Source organism: Mus caroli, chromosome 9 (genome assembly GCF_900094665.2).
Source record: "Mus caroli chromosome 9, CAROLI_EIJ_v1.1, whole genome shotgun sequence".
Classification (NCBI taxonomy): domain Eukaryota; kingdom Metazoa; phylum Chordata; class Mammalia; order Rodentia; family Muridae; genus Mus; species Mus caroli.
This window is the reverse complement of record NC_034578.1, coordinates 94,889,820-94,915,695: the sequence shown is the minus strand read 5'-3', so window position 1 is coordinate 94,915,695 and position 25,876 is coordinate 94,889,820. Positions and strand designations below refer to the sequence as shown.

At 47.0% G+C, this 25,876-nt stretch overlaps 1 protein-coding gene across 1 annotated transcript in view; it reads left to right on the top strand.

The window, feature by feature from the left end:
* Positions 1–25,876, top strand: part of Esyt3 (extended synaptotagmin 3) — a 56,837-nt gene that overhangs the window by 2,842 nt on the left and 28,119 nt on the right. The window contains exons 2-3 of the mRNA XM_021173235.2: positions 9,998–10,068; positions 10,114–10,412. Coding sequence (XP_021028894.1) covers positions 9,998–10,068; positions 10,114–10,412 — 370 coding nt within the window. The remainder of the gene's footprint in view (positions 1–9,997; positions 10,069–10,113; positions 10,413–25,876) is intronic.

Genomic DNA, 25,876 nt, shown 5'->3' with positions numbered 1-25,876 from the left:
TGGTGGCTCACAACCATCCGTAACGAGATCTGGTGCCCTCTTCTGGAGTGTACTTACATATAAAAAAAAAAAAAAAAAAAAAAAAAAAAAAAAAAAGAGTGGGTTTGGGGGTGGTGAGGACAGCTGAGTTCCTTCATGACGCTCACTTAGAAGCCATCTATACCACAGATGGCTCTCTAGGCGTGCAAGTGTGGCTCAGGTTAAACATGATTTTTATCTCCTGCATTTATATGCATCACTGTCAGGAGACTTATATTTAGCTAGATGATCCTAACATAAAAATCCCTAGAGAAAATGAGAATAAAAATAAGCTGCATACAAACTCAAAGACACAGATACCTCAAGCCAAAAATAAATACTTTTGTTTTTAAAATGCAGGAAAGTGCACAGAAAATGAAAAATTAATCATTCCTACCTAGATCAGTGGCTCTCAACCTTCCTAGTGCTTTGACTCTTTAATGCAGTTCCTCATGTTGTGGTGACTCCCCCTCACCAGAAAGTTATTTTTGTAACTGTAAAGTTATTTTGTAACTTCATAGCTGTAACTTTTTAGAGGAGTGGTGTCTCAGTTCCTAAGACCATCAGAAATACCTGTTTTCCAGTGTTTGCAACTCACAGGTTGAGAACTGCTGGCTAGATCTGAAAGAAAGAAAGAAAGAAAGAAAGAAAGAAAGAAAGAAAGAAAGAAAGAAAGAAAGAAAGAAAGAAAGAAAGAAAGGAAGGAAGGAAGGAAGAAAGGAAAAGAAAAGAAAAAAGAAAAGAAAAGAAAAGAAAAGAAAAGAAAAGAAAAGAAAAGAGAGGTGTCATTGATTTTTAAAGAGCTATTATTATTCTGCTTTGGAATAAATACAGTTTTGCAAAGTTTGTGAAACCTACACAAAATAGGAAATTTTCTTGACACTATTGAAATTGGCCCAAGAAAATTTCAACTCAAATTTGGATTAAAAAAACAAAAAGAATTTGAAATGTAAAACATATGTAGAGATCATGTGTTAAGAAGATTTCAAGAGAGGGCTGGAGAGATGCTCAGTGGCCGAAAGTACTTGCTGCTCTTGGAGGGTCCTGGGTTCAATTCCCCTCACCCACAAGGTGTCTCACAACTCTCTGGCTCCAGTTCGAGGTGAACTGATGCCTTCTGAATTAAGACAATAAGTATGCATGTGTTGAACAGACATAAATACTCTTAAATCAACAGACAGAAGGACATGGACAGGGAGTAAGCAGCAGCCATGAGAAGAGTCCTCAAGTAGTTGGGGAAGGGGGATAGTAATGCATACATGTGATATGACAGGAGAAGAACTGAGTGTAGGGGAGGATTTAAAGTGAGATGGCAGATGGGGAGGGGGAGGGGAGGGGCAGGGGAATGAGGATGGGGATGGGGAAGAGGGAGGGGTAGAGGGTTAACTAAAACCAAGGTTGTGTGAAAAGCGTGAAAACGAACTACTTTATAGCTATATATGCACAGGAGTCTGAATGGGATTATCTACATGAGTAGATAATGCTGCTCACAGATGTCAAGTTAGTAAACTAAAACCTAGAGCCCTGTGAGATCCCTCCCTATGAGTCATTAGCCGGGAAGGCCTTGGAGGGCCACAAAACAATGCAGGAGATTGGCATTGCTCTTTGTTGCCCACCGGGACTAGATTGTAAGGATCTGTTGCTGAAGACACTGCATGTTTTTGTTGTAGGGCACAGAGAACTCAATATGGCACTGAACAGGAAGCTTCCTGCTCGGTGACTAACACTCACAGTGCCCGAAGGTGCTGTACAGTCTTCTAGGGAAGAAAAGTCACCTATACTCTTTTCTCGGCTGTGGACCCTGTGTTCTCCTTACTGACCTGCCTGGAGAGCTAGCTCCATTGGTGCGGTAATGTCACGGGCAAGCAAACATTGTCTGCTTGGAGTTATAGGAGGGAATTCATGTCTGATGCAAGCTCCTTGCTGGTTTGCTCAGCGTGCTTTCTTATACCACTCAGGACCACCTGCCCAGGGGCATCGTCACCCATAGAGAGCTGCACTCTCACATCAATCAGCAATCAAGAAAATGCCCTTCCGGGGCCTAGCAAACACAGGAGTGGATGTTCACAGTCAGCTATTGGATGTATCACAGGGCTCCCAATGGAGAAGCTAGAGAAAGTACCCAAGGAGCTAAAGGGATCTGCAACCCTATTGTTGGAACAACATGATGTACTAACCAGAACCCCGGAGCTCTTGTCTCTAGCTGCATATGTATCGAAAGATGGCCTAGTCGGCCATCAATGGAAAGAGAGGCCCATTGGACTTGCAAACTTTATATGCCCCAATATAGGGGAATGCCAGGGCCAAAAGAATGGGAATGGGTGGGTAGGGAAGTGGGGGGCGCTATGGGGGACTTTTGGGATAGCATTGGAAATGTAATTGAGGAAAATATGTAATAAAAATATTAAAAATCAAAAAAAAAAAAGAAAATGCCCTTATAGATATGCTCACAGGCCAATCTGATGGAGGCAATTCCTCAGTTGAAGTTCCCTTTTCCTAGGTTGTGTTAAGTTGACAAAACCCAGCACACGGCACCCCACATCTACGTACATATCACCCACACAAGAATAATAAATGAAGGTTTAAATTTTAAAAAGAATCCTAAAGAGTACTTACCTCTGAGCATGAGTTTTATATGTGACTTGCTGGATTGATTCGTATGCCTTGTATCTGGGCTTATGTTTGTTGAGTGTATAGATGTTAAAACTGGTAAAAGTTGACCAATATATACTTTATTATTGGTGTATACTTACTAATATAATAAAAAATATGTAATAAAGCTTATGTAACACTTTTATATAGGGTCCTCAGCTTCCTGGGTGCTGGGATTGTGATTTTGGGCTATACAATATAATATTGATACATGTTATCAATCTGTTGTGTTACAGTCTTGTAGGATGTAACTGTAGCTATGCTTAGAAGGATGACTAGAGAGGGCTGGAGAGATGACTCAGCAGTTAAGAGGACTGACTGATCTTCCAAAGATCCTGAGTTCAAATCCCAGCAACCACATGGTGGCTCACAGCCATCTGTAATGGGATTCTGGTGTGTCTGAAGATGGCTATATATAAATAAATTAAATACATCTTAAAAAAGAAAAACTGTCATTTTTTAAAAAATGAGGACTAGCATTCTAGATTCAAATGTCTTTAGAGAAGATAGGTTAAAATGATTTCCAGTTCTATCTCAAGAAACTAACAAAAGGAAAAACTATCAAAGAAACCTCAACCAAAGAAAGAAAGAGTAAATAGTAAAATAGAAGCCAGTGCGATCAAATCATCAAGAGACATGCAATTGAGGAGAGGTATTAAAATGTGGTTGTTTGGAAAGCCTTCATTGGGGCTGATAAAGGAGACAAAGGAAGCTATCACAATGAATCTACAAGTCTATAAGACAAGTATTAGTGCAGGTCCCACAGACATAAGAAGAAACACTATGTACTGGCTATTTTTGTGTCAACTTGACACAGCTGGAGTTATCACAGAGAAAGGAGCTTCAGTTGAGGAAATGCGTCCATGAGATCCAACTGTAAGGCATTTTCTCAATTAGTGATCAAGGGGGAAAGGCCCCTTGTGGGTGGGACCTTTCCTGGGCTGGTAGTCTTGGGTTCTATAAGAGAGTAGGCTGAGCAAGCCAGGGGAGGCAAGCCAGTAAAGAACATCCCTCCATGGCCTCTGTATCAGCTCCAGCTCCCTGACCTGTCTGAGTTCCAGTCCTGACTTCTCTGGTGATGAACAGCAGCATGAAGTGTAAGCCAAATAAACCCTTTCCTCCCCAACTTGCTTCTTGGTCATGATGTTTGTGCAGGAATAGAAACCCTGACTAAGACACACTAGTACCGTCACATGCATGCCAGTACATTTAATTCAGGCAGGTTTAAACGTTCCTTGGAAATAGCTAATTTGCAAAGTGCTGCCCATGCCTGCTTCTTCCTTTGGGGTAGCCAGGCCCTTGTGCACTGAGCTGGACTGGAGGGAGGGAAGCTTAGCCTGTGTCAGTGCAGTGCAGTGCAGTGCAGGATCTTGGTCGGCGATGAATGCACAGGCAATAAACACGCCTGGGAACAGCTTCAGAGTATTAGTTTGTTTGTTAGGGGTAGAAAGGAGTGTGTATGCCCTTGGGGAGGTGGCCAGGGTCTCTGGAATGAGATTTGTGTGGCTGTGCACCATCGGCCAGGGCAGGGGTGTTGAAAGATGCTTCATCTACACACTCCAGGACTATAGGGTGTGTGTGTGTTGGGGGGGGGTGGGGAGAGTGAGGGCTTACTAGGGTCAAACAAGTAGTGACGCCCGATAACTGTCAGGGTAATAGGTTGTCACTAGGATCGATGGTGGGGAAGCCAGCTTTATGGCGCCAGGTTGGAAGGAGGAGGTAGCCAACTCCTGCTGATCTCATGGTTGAGGTATCCTGGGTTGGAGCTCCTTTGACCTTTGTTTTTCTGTGGTCCCACCGGAAAGCATAACTGATTTTATAAAAAGAAACTCTTCACATCTTATGCCCATCAAAGCAATTGAACGTGAAATATAGGCTCACCAGGTTGGGTCCTGTGGCCGGAAGTAGAACTTTCTGCCCATGTAGAGTTGGGCAGAATGGGCCACCTGCTAGCTGACAGGAGAGCACTGAAGACAGGCTTCCCAGTTCTTATTTGGTCCTTGCCCTGCGGAGGCAGTGTGCAGATTTCCCCCATGTGCTATCTCTCATGACTTGGTGATGGTAATGACAGGGAGCAGCCCCAAGCCCCATGGAGAGAAGTCTCAGTGTCCCTGTGCATTACCTGAGAGTCCGAAGATCTTCCCCACAGGACACAACTAACCACACTGGCGTCTGCAGTGTTGGGAGGCTCTACGGGACCGAATCATGTATCCTAACAGCTCTGCAGGGATCTGAGGAGCAACCTTCAGCTGTGTAACAAGCTCAGACCGGCAAACACAAAGAAACCTAGAGAGCATGAAGTGGAAAGACCCTCCTCAGACACCCGTGGGTGACAGGACCCTGGACAGAGATTCTCTGCTGGTCACTGGAGCTGCTGATTGAAAGCAGGTGTGCTCCTAGCTACAGGAAGAAACTCAACAGTTAGTTCTTTTAGGCCCCGAATTGAAGATACTAGAACAAATTTACATTATTAGCTAAGCAAGTGGGTTGAGAAGCCAATGCTATAATTAGCTTACTGAAACTATTTGCCTTAAAGAGAAAGCCCAGAAAAAAAAAAATAATAATAGCAGGAAGGAGAGACAAGTTGAGTGCGTGTAGTTGTGCTTGCCTGGAGTCCCAGCTACTCAGGTACCTGAGGCAGGAGGATGTCTTAAATCCAGGAGTTTTAGGCAGCCTGGGCTATATATAGTCAAACCCCATATCAAAACACAAAACAGGGTATCAGGGATGTCTGGACACACAGTACTGTATGAATGAACTCTAAACTAACCAAAACAAGACAGTCACAGGAGAAATCATGCACTGTGTGGCTGCTGACCCAATGAGAATCCTAAAGACAGAGAGTGCCTAACACCAGGAGCTGGCCAAGGGGCTAGATGAGGATTCATATTTATAATGGGTATAAAGTTTTAGGTTTGCAAGATAAAGTGATGGTGGAGATTGGATGCTGCTTATGACTGTACCATAGCACAAATGCCCTGCACACCAGGTAAAGCCATGTAAAGGCTGAGGCTGAGGCTGAGGGTCTCGCACACACAGGCCTAGGTTTGACGCCCACTGCCCCCCTCCCACAAGCACAGCATATGCTGATTGTGGTGGTGCACTCCTGTAATCTGGCCATTGGAGGCAGAAGTGAGAGGATCAGGAATTCAAATTCATCTTCAGCCGCAAGGGACGTTTAAGGTCGGACAGAGAGCTGCAGAAAACTATCTCAAAGAAAACAGGCAAAAATGGTTAAATGGGGAAATATTGTATTTTGTGCACTTTAACTCAATTGAAAACTTGTGAAATTTGTGCACAAATGCATTCCTGTTTTAAAATCAAATAATACACACAAAGGGAAATCTCCCCCTGGCACCTTGCTCAGCTGGGCCGGAACACTGAGTGTGCCTTACATACGGCGTGGCTGACTCGTCCCACACAGCCACCCGATGAGTCAGGCCTTCTAATAATTTCCATCTTAAGGATGTGGAAGTGGAACGGCCAAGAATCACAGATCCTTTCTGCAGTCCCAGAGTCCAGAAGTGCCTGAGCTTTGATTTGACCCTTCAAGTGCAGACTTCATCTCCAGCCCGCTCCAGAGTCAAACTGGTACCCTAGCGTGACTGAGACATGAAGGTGTGTGACACTCAGGTCTGACAGTGAGGTAGGCCACATGTGGAATGCAAAGCTAATGACATGTACCTAACAGTGAATATTTATCTTTGTGTCCAAAGGAGAGATGATTTGAGGGTTTTAGAATGGTAGAATTGTGTGTGCGTGTTTACTCATCTTTTGTATTTAATGCTCAACTCAAATCCCAGCTCCAAGAGGAACCATTTCCGTGTCACGCTGGCTGAAGCAGTCTCTGCTGCTGCTTGTCTATCTTACACCACGGGCCTTGCTGTCCTTTTCCTTGCCCACCTTTACCGAGGGTCATCTGTTAGAGACAGCATCTTCTCCATCCTGTTCATTTAGTCTTTCCCATGCCTGGACCAGTCCCTGGCAGTTGGTAACTGGCTGTGCACTTTTCAGAGGACCATGTTACAAAGTTACACAATTTAGGCCTCTACATATTGTTTTAAGACCCTGGTAGCCTGAAACCAGAGCCTCTTTCTTTGATTTTTCTTATCTTCTGCTGGCTGCCAGCATCCATCCCTTGGTTTGTAGCTACATCAGTCCAGTTCCTACTTTAGTCTTTACATAGCTTCCCTTTTATCATTTCCTCTGTATCTCTATGCACAGATTTCCTGTGTGTGTGTGTGTGTGTTTAGTGTGTGGTGTGTAATTGTTTGTTTGTGTGCATGTGTGTAGTGTGTAGTTGTTTGTGTGAGTGTGTATGTGCCGGTGCATCTGTCTGTCTGTCTGTCTGTCTGTCTGTCTCTATGTCTGTGGAAGCAAAAGGTCCAGTTTGGTTGTTTTCCTTCATGAATTTGCATCTTTCTTATATAGTATGTTTGTATGTATGTATGTATGTATAGGGTCCTGATGTGTCTCTCTGCTGGTTCAGAACTCACTGTACAAATCAGGAGTGCTACCTTACCCTGCACTTTCACTGTATTTTATTTATTTGTTTTTTTGATTTTTTAAAAAAAAATTATTTTAGACAGGTTCTCTTGATGAACCTGAAACATGATTTTGGCTAGGCTGGCTGTACTTACCTGTGTCTGCCCACCCCCAACAGTGGGGTTATAGATATTTGCTGCTTATGCCCAGGTTTTTACATAAATTCTGTGAATCTAAACTCAGGTCCTTATGCCTATACAGTGGATACTTTACTGACTGAGTCTTTTCCCACCCACAAACTCCCCTTTCATTAAAAGGGCACTAATCATTGGGTTTAGAGTTCGCCATGTTCTGGCATGATTTTGACTCGATTTCACATGTAATGGCTATTTCCAAGCAGGAGCATTTTCCCTCAACAAGGCTTAGGACTTTAGCCCCTAGGAGGTTGTGGTTCAAGTGTGACAGTAGCCAGTCACCATTGAAGCTGCTGTTCTCTGCAGAGCAGATGTGTGGTGTGATGATCTCTCGAATGAGTGCAGCACAAGCCCTGGAAGGCAGGCTTCTCCCTGGAGTGTGCTGCAGTCATCCCCAGAAAGCCTTCATGGAATATTGTAACTAGATCCTGGTGAGGAGAAGGGATAGCAGCTACATTCTCAGCTCAAACATGACCTCATGTGTGTGTGTGTGTGTGTGTAAGATTTTAATGCCATATTCTCAATAGTCTCTTACAGTTAACTTAGGAAAGCAGTTTGTTGTTATAAACAGGGTTTGGTAGAATGGAAAACATCGAGTTCATCCTCACCTCTAATGTACTCTATGGAAGACTAAGGAGGGGGCCATTCTGCAGAGAGGAACCTGAAAGCTTTGATGTTGAATGAACTTGGTGTGTCTGGGAACAGAGAGAACAATCCCGCTGGGGCAGTAAAGTCCCAAAGGATGTCACGGTTCTCACGTTGGACATTAGACATTGCACTCACAGCCAGCCACTGTCTTTGCAACTCTCCCTCACATGTGCATCTTTCACACTCTGTGCAAATACATTGAGTCAGGTGGTAAGGAGGTGTGGGCCTGTGAGCACGAAAGACAAAGGGATGGCCTCTCCCCCGGAGCTTGGCAGTCTAACCAGGACCTGTTCCTTCAGGGCTGCACACTGGTGGGAAGGGACAGCATTCTACAGGTAATATCTCGATCTGTGTATCCCAAGTGTTCCTTCTGCCTTGCCTTGCTAGAGATAGCTCTGGGTCCCTGACACATAGCCTCATGTTAGCTTCTGTTGAGCTGCGCCGATCAAGAGAGAAGTGTCTTGAGGAGTGGGTTCCGTAGGAAATCATTAGAGAAACATAGGGTTAAATTCTGTTTACCAGCCTTTGTCTGTAGGACTTTTCAGAAACTTTAATAAGATTTGAATGCAGCTGACTCTTCAAAGGCACTGGAAGGAGGGGCTTTGTGGTTGATATCCCAGGGTACCCTGAGAAGAAGAAGACTGCGAGCAGAGGAAGGAGATTCAGGTATTCTGACCTCCGGGAACATTCCCATTGTTGTAAAACCTTACTCTGACAGATAAGTTTTTGGAGATTTATTCTTAATTTAAAATTATATGTATGAGTGTGGTATCCAAGACCATCCCCTGGAGCTGGAGTTATTTGAACTTGGTGAGCCTCTTGTACGTGCTGAGACCTGAATTAGTGTCCTCTGCTTGAGCAGTAAGAGTTCTAACCGAGGAGCCATCTTTCCAACCCCTTGCAGCAAGTAATTTTATCCAGAGGGAAGGAGGAAGAGACGGGAAGTGGGGAAGGGTGCGAGAAAGAGAACGCACTCATCTTTTGATTGTTCATGGGGCTAAGCCTTTCAACGATTGTGGAAAGAGAATGAAATTACTCCAAATCATGCCTGTTCTCCTCTTGACCCTGTCTCACCATCTAGCCATTTCTGAGATCCCCTGTCTAGGCGCCTACAATCTGTGCTATCCGCAAGGTGAGTCACTATCTGAATTTACGGAGCCGTGCTTCTCTTGGTCTGATCATTCAGCCTGGGCGACACGAAAGCAGAAGGCTCATAGATTCCGAAGCACCTCAAGGCTGGCTTCCCCTTTCTTTTTCCATTCGCAGGTCGCTTGCCCTCTCTGGGCGCACCAAGAGAGAGTAAATGACTATGAGTGAAGATCACTGGTCTCCTGGAAGCTCCCAGTCCCGGAAAGGAAAGGCACTGACCAACTCCCCTACAGACAGGGTTTTAAAAATGACGCTGAGGATGGGAGTGGGGGTGGGGTAGAGAAGGGTCCCTAAGCTCAGTTTGACTGTGCTGGGGGCTGGGTCCAGATGGCTTAAGTAATAAATAGTTTAGAAGGGAAAAGCAAGGCTTTAAGGACCAGCTGGGAGTGGTCCCAGACTTTGGGTCAGATCCAACCCAGTGCTGGCCTAGGACTCCCCTCAAAAAGTCCAGATGATACTGTGTATAAGGAACAGGTTTTAGGTGACGTTTATCAGTGTTGGGTTGATGTGAAGAGTAACGCTTAGCTCACCCCAAATGACAACTGCACCCCTTCTGTTGACATTTATGCCAGACAGTGGGATCCCAGGATGCCCTCAAGGCCTCATCGGGTTGACCCCGCCCCTTTTCACCTGGGCACGCCCCTGGTGGCGGAGACTTCCGGCTTTCCCTGCCTGCCAGAGCTCCACCCCTCTGGCCTTAAGCCCAGACTCTGCAGTCCCGAGCTGGTAGAACCCGAGCTCAGACCTTGGAGAGGCTGGCGGAGCAGGAGCTGCGCGGCTGCGGAGTCCTCGTGCCTTGAGGACAGATGTGCGCAGGCATAGGGGGTGCTCCAACCTGAGCTGGGGTGAAGCTTCTGGAGAGGACAAGCCGGTGACAGCGAGATGCAGCCGGAGGAGACCTGCGCCCGGGGCGCGCCCGGCGGTCCTGGCGGTCCTGGCGGTCCTGGCGGTCCCGGCGGTCCCGGAGATCCCGACGTCCCGGAGAGAGGCCAGCGCTCGCGGGACCCCGGACCGCGCCTGTCGGGCCAGCTACTGCCCGAGCTCTACAGCTTCGTGGCGCGCGTCCTCTTCTACCTGGCACCGGTCTACCTGGCGGGCTACCTGGGGCTCAGCGTCACCTGGCTGCTGCTTGGCGCCCTGCTCTGGATGTGGTGGCGCCGGAACCGCCGCGGGAAGCTGGGGCGCCTGGAGGCTGCCTTCGAATTCCTGGAGCACGAGCGCGAGTTCATCAGCCGCGAGCTGCGGGGCCAGCATTTGCCAGCCTGGGTAAGCCTGGCCGGGCGGAGGGCTGTGGGTTTCCGAGGGGGGAGCTGGGGCGTACTCCTGGGTCTTCACGTAAGGGCCGGGCTTTAGAGAAGAGTCGGAGGTGGGACACACCCAGGATCAAAACTGGGCGTCTAGGACTCCGCAAAGTTGCTCGCGTAGGAAACAGAGGGCGCTTCTTCCACCCGCCTGTTGATTTAAGAACTAGCGAAGGGCGTGACACGTATATAGACACATACAGCAGTGACAGGAGCACAGGGCTCTGGTCGCCTTCAGCCCGAGAGCTGGCAGGAGTGCCCCGCAGAGCAAGCCGGGATACTGCGTGGACCACTGTCCTCTCCCTTCTTATGCCATGGGCTTGAGCGGGCCGTGTGCACACTCGTAGTCCAGGGACAAACCCGCTTCCTGGTGGCGGTTGGCATGGCTATGGTTTCTCAAATGCATCTAGTCCTGAGAACCCCACCTGGTTCACGTAAAAAACAAAATCTGTACCCCCAGTTTAATTTCCTTGGGTGGGGAACAAGAACGTTTAGGATTGGATGTTTCGCAAACATTGACCAAAGGAGTCCGTTTCAGAGGGTTAGTGTGTGACAGACCTGCCCCCTGGAGCTGGAGGCTTCTGCTTGGAGGCTTCTGCTTCCCTGAGTATCTTTTATCTCAGACTCCCAGGGGAGATATGCGGAGGCCCCCCTCCTAATTTCAGCTGGCTTGAATGTTTTGCGTGTGGCCTGAACTCTAAAACGCAGCTGAATCTAAGAGCATCACACCTGTCTGTGACTGAGAAGAAAACGTTAGCATGGCTTATTAATCTCATTTGGAAATTACGTCTTGCCTGTATCTAGTTTGTTAAGGCCATTGCAGCAAAAAGTACCACAGATGTGGTGGTTTGGACAACCGAAACTTAGTATCCTGTAGGTGATTAGTTCAAGATCACCATATCTAGGGGTCCATTCTGAGTCTGCTCTCTCTCTCTCTCTTCTGCCCGTGGCTGACTTCTGACTTCCCTCTGTGTACCTGTGCCCAAGTGTTTATTTTGCATACAAGGGCATCATGGCATTCAAATCCATTCTAATGAGCTTATTTAAACTTAATTAGATCTGTCAAGATGTTCTCTAAATGCAGTCACATTCTGGGGTACTGGGACACAGAACACGTGCATTTTGGGAGAGAAGGTTCAGTTTATCCCATAGCACTAATGTGTCACGAAAGCTTTGTAGACAGGAGTATATGTATTTGGGTCGAGGGGGCCAACCGCTTGTGGATAAGGATACACACGGTGGAACTTTAGTGGGTACTGTTCCTAGAGTAGAAGCGATGGGAACAGGTCTGATCCAGCTGGCCATGGAACACACAGGAGGACGGTATCTCTCAGGGATGCCAGCCTCAGGTGGGAGAAGTGTGCATGATTGGTAATTGTCATGGAGGTCCTGAGGAAATTAGAACCAGGAACTTGCTTAGGTTCTAATCAGGGGGTCAGAGGCTTACAGTGGACACCTTACTGATTTTCACATCTGGGCCACAGTCATCTGCCCTCAAGAGGGTCTTACCTCAGCCTAGGTTTTCCAGACTCTTAGCTGCTGCGGTTGCTGACTCTGAGGGCCAGATCCTAAGTAAGCTTTGGGATTAAGGTGGTGATGCTAGGCCAGGCTCTGTGGACCTAGAGAGGCTTGTGAACACAGCCAAGAGGAATGGACTGGGAACTCTGGGACGTGGTGTGTGCTTAGCCTGTCTGACATGGTCAGGGTTGATGGCCAGGGCAGAGAGAGGGCAAGCACTGGGGAGACGGGGCAGACTCTGAAGGCCGAGGCCGGTGCAAGATTTTGAAAGACCCCACAGAAGGGGAGGAGCTGGGAATGAAAGGGGTGGAGAACCCAGCTGAGAAAATTACTGAACCTGGCAGCAGTGGGCGTGGCAGGAGGAGATGAGCGGCTGGAGAGGGATTATAGCTGCCTGTGGCCTGCAGAGTGAGGGCGGAGCCTAGGGGTCTTCTAGGGGACTTCCTGGTGTAGAGAGCTGACTGACAGAATGCCTGGGCCTCCTCAGAAACAAATCTAGAGAGGTTACTTTCCCATGAACCCTTGGGAAGGATGCACGGCTTGGTGCAAATGTGGCCTTTGGACCAGTCTCAAGCAGGATGAGGTAGGAAAGCTGGGGCACTCGTGGTTGAATGTTCTGCTCACTGCTCACTTCCTCTCTGTTCCTACCTCTGAGTAGGAACACATAGGACTAACAAACCCAAGGAGTGAGGGAGTCCTGCCTGCAGTGTGGAGGTTAACACGAAAAGGAGAGAGCCCTTGACACGATTGGCTTAGCCCTGAAGCCCTGCTTTCACGTGCTGGCTGTAATGTGTCGGATATCTGAAAATACCAAGTTCAGAGTGAGACAATGCCTGTAAGAGTTTGAGCGTTCTAGAAATAGAGGCAAAAGGATCAGGAGTTTGAGGCCAGCTTTAACTACACAGGAAATTTGAGGCCATACTAGGACACATGAGACCCTATCTTAACAAAAAGAACAAACCAAAACCAACAAACCAAAGCACTTGTTCAGAGCCAATCACCAGTGGGTGTCCAGTAAAAGTTGTTGCTTTATGATCTTCAGTTTTCTAAGCCTCCTGAGGACCTTTTCCCAGTGTTAAACTAATGAACAAGTGTCCCAGTAGCACACGTATCTTTCTGGAGCTGGTTGACCATGGAGAGCAGAGCAGGTGGGAGAGGTGCACAGAGAGCCTCTGGGAAACCTCATTCCCGCCTGGCTCTTGCAGGGCTTGCTCTGTGGTTTCCGGGATGCTGGCGGGATGCTGGCTTCAGAATCATAGTGAGTATTCACCTCCTGGCTGTCAGAGTGGGACCTTCTTGCTCTGACTTTGAGACTGTCCATGGGGTCAGCATCTGTTGCATCCCTGCCCCAGCCACCTCCTTTGCATAGGTGTGGGCCTTCACCGGTCTGCCCATTTCCAGGACATCCAGTGAGCCATTCATTGATGATAATAATACCCTATTTATCCAGGTGTTTACTTTGGCTCTGCCTTGGTGAAGAGTGAAGACTGGTGACTGCCTTCCCTGGCTCCTGATCTGATGAGGAGTATGAGGGATGAGAGCCAGTTGGTAGGCAAATAGCTGGAGGCAGGGTAGATGGTGGAAAGAACTGTGGGAGACATTGGCAGTCTGTCTGCCTGTGGTTCTGAGCCTAGCCCAGCATGTTACTGCCAGCTGATAGCAATCAACTGGCAGCCTCGTTGGGGACAGTTAACCCTTGGGGAACTGCTGGAGGGTGGTGCTGATGAGAAGAGGTATACAGGAGCATCCCTGAGCATTTGCCAGGGTAGACCAGGTTCAGGGCTTCTGAACCTCTCTGAAAATAATGAATTGGTGGGGGAAGCTCATCTGGAGAATCCTTTTAGCCATGAACCAACCCTAAGTTGGCTTTTCTCTGCTTTTACCCTACCCCACTCAAGATATATTCCCTAACCTTTCTTTTTTACTCTCCACGTGACTGGGGATGCCGACATAAGAGCCAGGGAGGTGACCCACTCACTCAAAATGATAGCTATGTGGAGGCCTGGATTGTCCCTAGTCCTCATCCCTGCTAGCCGTTCTTACTGTGGGAGGACACAGCAGCCCTTCTAGAACCCACGACTCCTGGTCTGTCCTCACTGATGGTTCTGTTAATTAGAGCAAGTTAATGCAGTGAGCCTGCCCACTCTCAAATGAGTTCACAAAGCTTGATGCTGGACCATCAAAGCAGTTGATGGCCATGTGGGACCAAGGAGAATTTCATATCTTGAGGTGCTCTCAGCTCTAAGTGTCATACAAGTCCATTTGGAGGTGAGCCTAGCCTCAGGAAAGAAGAGGAGGCTAAGCCACGTCCTCTGTGTTTCGGTCCCATGTCTTGGTGATGCTTCATGGACTTACAGTGTTCTAGAACTGGGTTGGGCAATAAGTATGACAGAGCGTAGGTGTCCTTTTCCTCCAAGCCCAGCACAGGGATTTTAGGCATCTGTGTGTTCATCCTCTGCTCAGTCACCAAACATTTATAGAGGGCTTGCAATGCGTGAGGCACGGTTCTGCAGGATGAGCCACAGACATGAGTGTCCCATGGTCTCTGCCCTCGAGGAACCATGGAGCAGAGTGGGCACAAAGGCCCGAGAGAACAGTCTCTTCCAAGACATGTCAGAGGTCCAAGATATTGCGCAGCTTCTGGGTGGGATCTAAAGCAGACAGCAGCCCAGGAAACCTTCCTAGAAGCAGAGGTACTATGACGTTGAAGTTGAGGACTCTGGGAAGGATGGGAGACTTGACCCAAAACTTCCCACTGGTTTGGTAAGTGATGCGGATTCTAGAACAATATCTCACAAAATTCAAATTCACCCGAGATTGCCTGTGGTTTCATTTAGAAGTTCTGATTCACGCTTAGGAGTATTTGGAGCAACCTCTCCTGTAAGCGAAGGCCTGAGTGACCTGGAGGTCACGTGGTAGATGCAGATTAGTATTGTGGGTGGGGACAAGCACTGCCCTCCTGTATTGTAGGCCCCTCCCCGCTGGACAGAAAGGAATGAAGCCAATTGCTAGCTAGCTTCCTCTTGTTGAGCACCTCAGAAGCAAGCAGAGGTGGCACTTCTGTGGCAATGTCCCTGGTAACTTAGGAAGGTATGAGCGTCCTCGTGAAGAATTGTTAAGGGTCACAACATGAGGATCACAATCTAACTGTATTGGTTGGTGAACAGGGGCTGGGGACCCTAGCCTGCCTTTCTGTGATAGTTTTAACACTTTGACAAATACCTTTAGAGGAACAGTTTCTAGAGGAAAGATTGATTGATTTGTCTCACTAGCCCAGTGATTTCTGGCCAAAGTTGGCCAGATCCACAAAATTCAGGCTAAAGGTTAGGGAGTCCATTTTGGCAGTGTGAGCGTGAGTGTGACATAGACTATGCACGTGGAGAGGAAGGGGTGGGACAATACATAAGCTTCAACGCATGCCTCCAGTGATCTGTTTCCTCCAGCCAGGTCCCACTTCCTCATGTTTCCCTCATCTCCCAGCAATGTCACTGAGCTGTGACTCTACCAGGGACTAATCGGTTCATGATGTCAGAGCCCTGGTGATCCAGCCACTTCCTCAAAGCTCCGCCTCTGAACGCAGCCACACTGGAGACTAAGCCTTTTTGGGGGACACTTCATATCCAAACTCTAGCATCTTCCTTCTCCCCACTGAGCCCCAGGGCTTCCTATCTCTGGGAACATAGAGTCTCAGTACAGAGCTGCTCATAGGTACTGGAAGCAGGACTTCCTTTTCTCCCTCCTCCTTGATAAATACCGAGGCAGGTTGTCCCATCCTGCACCCCAATGCGACCTGTTATAGGGACAAAGCAACATTTTTGACACACCCTGTGCTCCAACTGACTATATGAGACTTGACTCTCTCTAGTCTCACAGGTCTTACACACTCTGCAGGAAGACAAGGCCACTCCTACCCTACTTATAACTATGTGTCATGTGTCCTTGAAACCAAGGAACTGCTCTGGACCATTTCAAAATCCCACAATCTGCCACCTGTCCCTTTGCATGCATTTATTTTTAATTAAAAAAATTCCCCTTCAAATTTTTAATTTTTTCAAAATGTCAAGGTTAGAATACTGTCTTAGTCGGGGTTTCTTTTCCTGCACAAACATCATGACCAAGAAGCACTTGGGGAGGAAAGGGTTTATTCAGCTTACACTTCCATACTGCTGTTCATCACCAAAGAAAGTTAGGACTGGAACTCAAGCAGGTCTGGAAGCAGGAGCTGATGCAGAGGCCATAGAGGGATGTTACTTATTGGCTTGCTTCCCCTGGCTTGCTCAGCCTGCTCTCTTATAGAACCAAGACTACCAGTTCAGAGACGGCACCACCCACAAGGGGACCTCCCCCCTTGATCACTAATTGAGAAAATGCCTTAACAGCTGGATCTTATGGAGGCATTTCCCCAACTGAAGCTCCTTTCTCTGTGATAACTCCAGCCTGTGTCAAGTTGACACACAAAACTAGCCAGTACAAATACATTGTGGCCTTCTCATATATGTATGCCATTATACTTTATTCTCATCGTCCCCCCCCCTACTGCCCCTCTCCCTCTCTGATCCCCCCACACACTGCTGCCCCACCCCTTGGTGTCCTACTCCCCTCTCATTGGTTCCCTTACCTCCCCTGGTACCCCTTTCTTCATATCACGTGTATTCATATTACCCACCTCTTTTCTCCTTCCAAAACCCTACCAACTCCCTTTATGTCCCTCCCCCCGCTCCCACGATCCCCTTTCTGGTTTCATGACTACATATGCAAATCCATACGTGTACATATGCCCTATGTGTAATTTTAAGTCTAGACCGCACATGTGAAGGAAGCCGTGGTAGCTGTCTGTTTCTGGCTTGTTTCACGTAGCACAGTGCTTTCCAGTATTTTCCTGCAAAGGCCTTGATTTTGTCTGTCTTTATGGCTGTGCATACACATTTGGACCACGTTTTTGCTGTCTGTTCTTCTTGCTAATTCCAGTTCCCAGCTGTTGTGAACAGTGCAGCAGTAAACAGATGTGCAAAGGGTTTCTGGGTCTGCCAACTTGGAGTCCTTGTGGTGTAGGCCAAAGAGAGGTACAGGTGCCTCACATCACTAGAAATCCTCCCGCCACCACACAGGTTTCCATAGTAGCTGCACAAGTTTACATCAGCAGCGAATAAGGTTTCCTCTTTCCCCACATCCTCCTGTGCCAGCATTTGTCACTTGTTTTCTTGATGACAGTCATCTCAACTGAAGTAGCTTTAATTTGCCTTTCCCAGTGGCTAAGGACGTTGAACACCTTTTAGAATATTCCCTCGCCATTTGTTATTGTTGGTTTTTTTTTAAATATATGGTTATAAACTAGTTCAAAACCTGCCTCTCTGATCTATGAATGTAGATGTATCCCCCTTGGACAGAAGGTACAAAAGTAGACTTGGAAGGCCCACAGGTCCTCCACACAGGGTTCTATTTGAGGACGCTTCTGTGCACGGACTGTATGTGAAAGTTAAAAGCCAAATGAACTCATTACTGTTCCTTAATTTTTAATATTCTTTTAAAAGAAGATTCACTTCTATTTTATGGGCATGAATGTTTGCTTGCATGTATGTGTGCGCATCATATGCATGCCTGATGATGCCCTTGGAGACCAGAGAGTGTGTTGGATCCCCTGGTACTACAGCTATAGTAGTTGTGGCCACCATGTGGGTTCTCCGCAAGCGCAACCAGTGCTCTTAACTGCAAAGCCACCTCTCCAGCATCATCATTGTTTGTATAGTCTTAGCCTACTAAAACGTTCTCTGAGAACACTAGTAAAAGCTTTCTATGATATAACTATACGGTCAGTTACTTGACTGTTTCTTTACTACTGACGGTGTATTTTCATAGTTTCCCTATAAGGCCAGCTAAGGTTCCTAGGTCTGCCTGGAGTTTCTCCCTCTGATCTACCAGTCTGAGTCTCCTACATCTTACCCTCAGAGCAGCTCCTTGGGCTCAGGCTCCTGCAGAGCACTTATGCTCCTGAGCTGACTTGTACTGTGCATCTGACTTTCCTCCAGATGGAATGCTCTCCCAAGGCAAGGCTGCTGCTGCATTTCTGTCCTCTCTGCTCCTGGCTCGGGGGCTCAGCGCTCAGCAGCCCTCAGTTAAAAACCTGTTGGGCTGGAGAGATGGCTCAGCAGTTAAGAGCACTGGCTGCTCTTCCACAACACCTGGGTTCAATTCCCAGCACCGACATATCAGCTCACAGTTGTCTGTAACTCCAGTTTCAGGGACTTTAATTCCCTCTTTCAACTCTGAAGGCACCAGACACACACATGATGCACAGACATACTTGCATGTAAAACACACATAAAATTTAAAAATCTGGAAACACAATAGTAGATAAAAAATAAAAGTCCTCTGATCTAATGACACTATAACTGCTGTATAGACCTTAGTCACTTTTCCTCAATTCCCTAGTGTAGACTCCTATCAAAGCTTGTGATCATTGATCATTTTAAACACATATTTTTACTTGTTATTTTGAGAATTTCCTACATATGAACAATATATTTTCTCGTATCGCCTTCCGACTTTAACTCCTCCCTGACCAGCTTCTGCCAACATGCACCTCTCCCAACTGGATGGTTGTTTTTATTTGATGACTTTAAAATCACACTGTATTTTGCATTTTTTTCCATCCCTTTTCTTTCCCCATTCAACTCCTCCCATGTCTCCCTCCACTCAACACCTCCTCTTGAATGCATAACGTCTTTGTCTATATTTATTTTTGTTATACACACATATCCTACGAGTCCAGTTAATATTGCCCTTATTTGCGTGTGTTTAAGGCTAACACCTTGGGATTGGGATATCATTCTTAAAAAAAGGAATACCACAAAACTGCCTCTCCCTTCCTTGGCGGCCATTGACTGCCTCTACCTCTCCATCTGAGGTTGGGGCCTTGTTAACTTGTTCTGCATCCATGTTTGCTTGTCAAGTGGTAGAGTCTTTGTGATTCTTGGGCAGGTAGCCGTGTTTCTGAGAATGTGGGAACAACATTCCTGTCCTGACCAGAAGAAACGGTCATGAAGCAGTCCTTGTCCCTAGGCTCTTCCAGTCTTTCTGGCCCACCTTTTACAGTGTTTCCTGAACCTTGGGTGTGAGGTTGTGTTACAGATGTCCCATGATCATCCCATAGGTACCCCATGGGCACCTATCCTCTGCATTTGACTGGCTGTGGGTCCTGCTTGTAGTCTAGTGCAAGAAGAAGGTTCTTTGATATGATGTGAGTGCCATGCTGGTGCCGCCTGTATGTGCCTGGTTGTAGGACCATCCCCTGGTAGAGCATGGCTTTAGGACCATCCCCTGGTAGAGCATGGCTGCACTCTGAAACAAACTAACGGCCTATTCCAGCAGCTTTCAGCTACCGGTAGCTCCTCAGCTAGGGGTGGGATTTGTGACCACTTCCCCGTCCATGCTGAAGCTTTGACTGGCTTGATCTTGCGCAGGTCTTAATCAGGCAACCGCAGGGGCTCCACATTCACGAGGGCAATGGTTCTGTCAGGCCCCAAAGACCCTGTTTTGCAGCAGGTTCTCTGCAACTGCAGACTCGTATGATCTTCTTGCCCCTTCTTCTGTGATGTTCCCTGATCTTGGGAGCGTGGATGGCCCACTTAAGGTCCACTTACTCTCGGCACTCGGACCAGTCGTGAGTCTCTGCCCTTTAACTGCTCTTCACTGCAAGAAGTTTCTCTGATGAGGGTTGAGAGTCTTACTAATGTACGGGTAGAAAGGTAAATATGTAGAAGAAAGTTTGACACTAGCTCTCCTTCAAGCTTACAAACATTTAAGGAGACATTTGTCCAGGTCATTGTCCACTCACCAGCCTCAGTGGCTATTATTTTCAGGCCTTTATTAGTCTGATGAGCAAGAAGATAATGATTTTAACCTCTAGGTATTGTCAAACCTGTCTAGCTCACCGACCTTTCTGGCAGCTTACACTATCACTGAGGGCTCCTGGAATACCCGCTCAGGGGCTGGGGAGATGGCCCAGTGGTTAGTGCTTCCTTTGCAAGCATGAGAACCTGAACTCAGACCCACATAAAAACTGAGTGTGGCCACTCGTCTGTCTGTTACCTCATTGCTGGGGTATAGAACGGTAGACCTCTGAAACTCACTGGGTAGCCAGGCTTGTCAAATGGTGAGCCCCAGGTCGAGTGAGAGACCTTGCCTCAGAAAATAAGGTGGGGGCTAGAGAGATGGCTCAGTGGTTAAGAGTACTGACTGCTCTTGAAGAAGACCTTAATTTGGTGACCAGCACACACATGGCAGCGCACTCCATCTGCAACTCTAGTTCCAAGGGACTCAATGCCTCGTCTGACCTCCATTGGTGCCTGCTGCACACTTTGTACATATATGCATTTAGGCATGCATGTGCACGCACGCACACACACACACACACACACACACTTTAATGCACATAAATTAAATACTAAAAACCAAAAAGGTTTTAAAAAATAGGGTAGGCACCCAGTGTTGATTTCTGGTTCACATACATATGCACATATACCCACGCACACACATGCACAAGCGTAACACGTGCACATCACATCTGAGAAAACCTACTTTGTGGACAGTTCTGAGTCCTTATCCTTAGCAGGCTGCTGGGCATCGATCAGGTCATTGATGGCCACTATTGGAGTTCCAGCTGATCTTTCTGTTCAGTTCCAGCTGGTTTAGACCAGTTTGCTAGCTGGGTGTGTTATTAAGAGCTTGCGGATTACAGGATAGGGCCAGACAGGTTGGCAGAGCAATTATTTTTCTGAGAGCATGTTTAGCAGGGTAATTTAAAGCAGAAAGGGGTCAATTTAAAAGTAGTTGTCAGCCAGGTGTGTCACACGCCTGCAGTCTCCAGATTCAAGAGGGTGAGGAGGGAGGGCAGCAAGTTTGAGTCTAGCCTGGATTGTTTAATGAGATCTGTCTCAAAACGAAAAGTAAAAATGGGAGTTTTCATGACTAAATATTTGCCTCCTGGTAACAAAAAGGGGGAAAGTTAGGGGCCGTGCCTCCCCCTGAGAAAAGTGAGGGAAATCGGGGGACTGATCTCCCAAAAAAGCTCTGGATCAGCCCCTGCTGTGTGGTCTCCAGTCCCAGTCGCAGCAGCATGAGGACCAGTGGCTAGCTTTTGCAAAACGTCTCTGCATAGTACCCAAAATGGTACTACCCAAGGTCTCATCTGACCTTGAGATGCGGATAGCAGCATTGGTTTGAGCCAGCAAGCAAGTAAGTGTGTGTGTGTGTGTGTGTGTGCATGTGCATGCATGCGCACACGCGCGCACATGTGCATGCATGTGCATGCATGCCTAGACCTATCTATACTGTTTCATAGAAGGAGTTATCAACCCTATGAGAGGAAGGAAGCAGAATCCACCTAGAGACAGGAAGACTCTTTAAGTGATGCCTCATCCAGCATCCTGCCTCCTCCTGAGAAGGTCCAGTGGTCCAAGCCTCCATAGAGACTCAGACACTCAAACCAGACCCTTCAAGATGAGACTTTATAGTCACTCTGGGCTCTATTTCCTCACTGCTTTGGAATCACTGTCCCCAAAGGTTGTATTAAGTAGGTTTTAGACATCTCCACCTAAAGATGGGTACAGTGTCTAAGACAGACTCTGTCTGCTTGAGGATTTGACTTGAATCTGAGCTTGCTCAGGTTTTCCTCCTCAAACTCTCATTACCTCTAGTCAACTGTCATTGGTAAAATTATCAGCATGAATTTGATTCCCAGGACTCATATGTTGGAGAGAACTGGCTCCCCCAAGTTGTCCTCTGACTTTCTGGCTTCTCCATGCACCCCAGGGATGGCCCTGGGAGTTGGGCCATGTACCAGGCCTGTTTTGAAAGACACAGTCTTGTCTGTGGTGCATGGTTTGGGATAGTGTACAAGTTTCTTTGGGAATGAAGCTGGCCAGAGCCCTAACACACTTAGAGGTAGCCTTACTTCCTGTATCCCTGGACCATGTATATGAGCAGAGCAGAAATTAATCTGAGGCCAAAGACCATTGGCTACACTCTCCATTGCAGAGGCAGGTCTGGTAGGGCAAGCAAAGTCACAGCAATCATACCCAGAGTTTGCCTTCCAGCTCTTCCTAGAAGGGCCCTGTAAAGGAAGAGCTAAGACCCAGAGGGCAAACATTTAGTGACTGCTATGTCACCCAGGAGAGCTGACATCCAGGCACTGACTTTGGAAGCAAGGCCAGAGGCCAAAGAGGAACTGCCTCCTCCTCAGTCTGAGAAGACTCCCCCAACACCCTCAATCAGGAAAGCATGGCCTCCTTGTTCTTCCCCACCCACCACCAAGATCAGAACCATGCCTGGGGCGTGCTTGGGCGTGTGGAGGCCAGCCTTCTGGAATCAGAACCCCTGAGGGCCTAAGAGAAAGCCCCCAGCTTACAGAACATCCCCGGAGGTTTCCTGCTTTGATTTTCTGTAAATGTCTGAGAACCACTTCCAGAAAGATCCCAGAGACTCCTCTTCCTGGAGCACTGGAACAGAAGCTCTGTGGTCGAGGGTCTCTGTCCCGTGTTGAGCCACCCTCTATCTTCCTTTGCTGCCCTCTCTGCTCCTCCGAAACTTGGGAATTTTATGTGAGTGTAACAGAAAGATAATACATGTTATCATTTCTCTGTGGTTTCATAGGCTCATGAGCACACACACACACACAGTTAGATAAGGATGAAAACTAAAGCCCCATGTCTCTTCAGACTATCCTGGTGCTTCAGCAACTCAGGGGAGATGCCAATCAAACCCTTGCTGTGAAAAGGCCCCAGGTAAGGGATGTTTTCCTGTTAGGTTCTGCTGCCTCTAAATGCTGCAAGAGTATGCTCAATGGCTCTTAAGCTTGGGCTATGGCTCCCTGCTTTCTGTTTCCATGGTGACCCAAGCACTCAGGCTGGTAGTGCTCCACTTCCTGGCTAGCCCGCCTCCATCAGCTCTGTAGGCATCTTGCCATCAGCTGCCTAGGAGAGCCAGCTTTACGATGGCTGATCACAACTGGGTTGGTTCAAAGTCTCCTCCATCTGGGGAACCCTGATCTTGCCCACATTCCAGGTCAGTCCTGCTGACCCAGGCTTAGAGCTCGGTCCTATCTTTAGTCTAATGGGTTTCTGGCAGGAGAGAGCTGAGTCTGTCTTCTGGTGAAGGAACTCTACTTAGGAAACGCCAGAGAGCCATCAGCTGCAAGTACCATGCCAAGCATGTACACTATGCACACACATATGCAGGTAACTTACATGTATGCACACTATGTACACACACATGCAGGCAAATTCATGTAGAATAAAATGAATAAATCTAAAAATTAAGAAAGCATACACTGGGGGGGAAAGGAGAGTGTATTCAACAAATATGCAGGGATGCTGGATAGCCAACCAGCATCTCACACGATGCTCAAAATCAACCAAAGACGCAGCAGAGACTTAAAAAAAAAAAAAAAAAAAAAAAAAAAAACCCAAACTCTGAAACTGCTAGAGGAGAACAAAGGGATTACAAGTGGAAGAAGTTGTAGGTCTAGGCAAGAACTTTCTGCATGAGACTCCTAACAGCACAAGAAGCAACAAATGTAACCACTCAAAGTTAAAATGTTTCTGCACAGCAAGAGTAAGTAGCAGCAGGGGAAACAGCCCACAGAATGGGTGAAGTCTGTGCCAGCTAATACCCCAGGCAGGATTGATAACCTATCATAGGTAAGGAACTGCAAAAGTTCATCAAAAACATAAAACTGCCAGTTAATATTCAGGCTAATGAAATGAACAGATCGTTCCCGAGAGAAGAAACACAAAAAGGCCAGTGAATATGTTCAGCATCCTTAGTCATCAGGGAAATGCAAATCAAAACCATTTTGAGATTCCATCTTACCCTAGTCAGAATGGCTATGATCACAAAAACAAATAGCAAATGCTGACCAGCGTGTAGGATATGGGCCTCATTATCTACTGCTGGCAGGAGTATACTCTAGTGTGGAGTATACACTAGGGAAATCGGGGAGCTTCCTCCAAAACTTAAGACTAGAACAACCATCTGACCCAGTTACACTGCTCCTTGGTGGATACCCAGAGGGTCTGTGTGCCACCATAGACACAGCTGCACATCCCAGTTATTGCTGCAGTATTCACAGTAGCGAAGGAATGGACCCAGCCTCGACGTCTAGCCTATGACAGATGGATAATAACATAACAGTGGTGTATATACACAGTGGGATTTTACTCTGCTATTAAGAAAAATTGAATTGTAATAATTTCAGGAAAATAGGTGGGACTGGAAGGTATTAAATAAGGTGACCAAGTCTTAGACAAAAATCACATGCTCTCTGGTGAGTGGATCCTAACACTTAGTGTTTCTGTTTATGCAAACAAAGAGATGTGAGCATGGCTGCAGACTATGGAACTCAACAGGAGACTGTGAGAGAGGAGCAGGAGGGTTAAGAAAGGGGCGAGGCATAAAAGCTGTACAAGACATGAGAGTGGAAAGGAGGTTCTCGGGGGTGGGGGTGAGAGCACAGGGGAGGAGGGGGCATGGGGGAAGGAGGGACGGGAAGAAGCAGGGAGAGAGTTAAGGGCAGTTTAAAATATCATAATGGGACCTGGTTGGTTTGTAAAGACTCTAAACTTCCTATTTTATTTTCTTATTTTTGTGCTGTCTTTCTGTCTATCTGTATGTCTGTCTCTCTCTGTCTCTCTGTCTCTGTCTCTGTCTGTCTCTGTCTCTGTCTCTCTCTCTCTCTCTGTGTGTGTGTGTGTGTGTGTGTGTGTGTGTGTGTGTGTGTGTGTGTGTAAACAAGTGGAAACAAAAGATAACTCGGGAGGGTTGGCTCTCTCCTTCTACCATGAGTTTTAGGGAATGAATTCAGATCATCAGGCCTTAGCAGCAGGTGTCTTTACCAACTGCCATCGCCAACCAGTCCCAAATCTAATTTTTTTCATAAACTAATAAAAGGAAAACTTATGAAAACCAAACTGTTGAGGGCAGGAGAGAGGGTCCCACAGTTAAGAGAAGTTACTGTTTATGCAGAGGCCCTGAGCTCAGCTCCCAGCATCCGTGTTGAATGCCCACAACATGGGCCTGTACCCACAGCTCTCTTCTGGCCTCCTCAGACTCTGCACTTAGGTATACCTATTCCATATGCACACACACACACACACACACACACACACACGATTCAAAATCATTTTTAAAAAATGTTGAAAATGGCATAGAAAAAGCCACAACTGAGCAACCTGGCAACGAGAAAAGACTTAACTTAGCAGCTGTCACATTAGACAACATGGAGTTTAACACAAGTCTGAAGGCCGTAAAGGGTGATGCATGCTCGCACAGGGTGCTAATTAGATGCCATCACCGGCAAATGGATTTCACAATACAAACCTGAAGTCCAAGCTGGCAACGGCCATGGGGAAGTGAATGGGCTTGGAAATCCTTCCCTGTCCCTCTCTGAGAACAGCTGATCAAGCAACAAATAACACAATGCAGAACATATTAGTAAGACATAATTAACAAATCACCTTTGGAGCGGTCACAGAAGTTACTTGTGTACCAGCCCACTGAAGAATTATCAATAGATTCCGTCTTGGTTCACACCATAAAGAAATAATATTAAACAGCAGTAGAGAGCTATAGAAATCTTAAAAATCTATGCATTTTTTCTTACTAGGTTTATTCATTTTATTTCGTGTGTGTTTTGTCAACACATGTGTATGCACACCATGTGTGTGCTTGGTGCCCAGGGAGGTCAGAAGAGGGCATCAGATTCCCTAGAACTGGAGTTAGGGACGATTGTGAGCCACTGTGTGGGTGCTGGGAACAGAACCCATGATCTAGCTGAACTGGTGAGCTTCAGGTTCAATGAGAGACCCCATCTTGAAATTTAAGATGGAGCATGACTGAGGAATACTCCAGGTATTG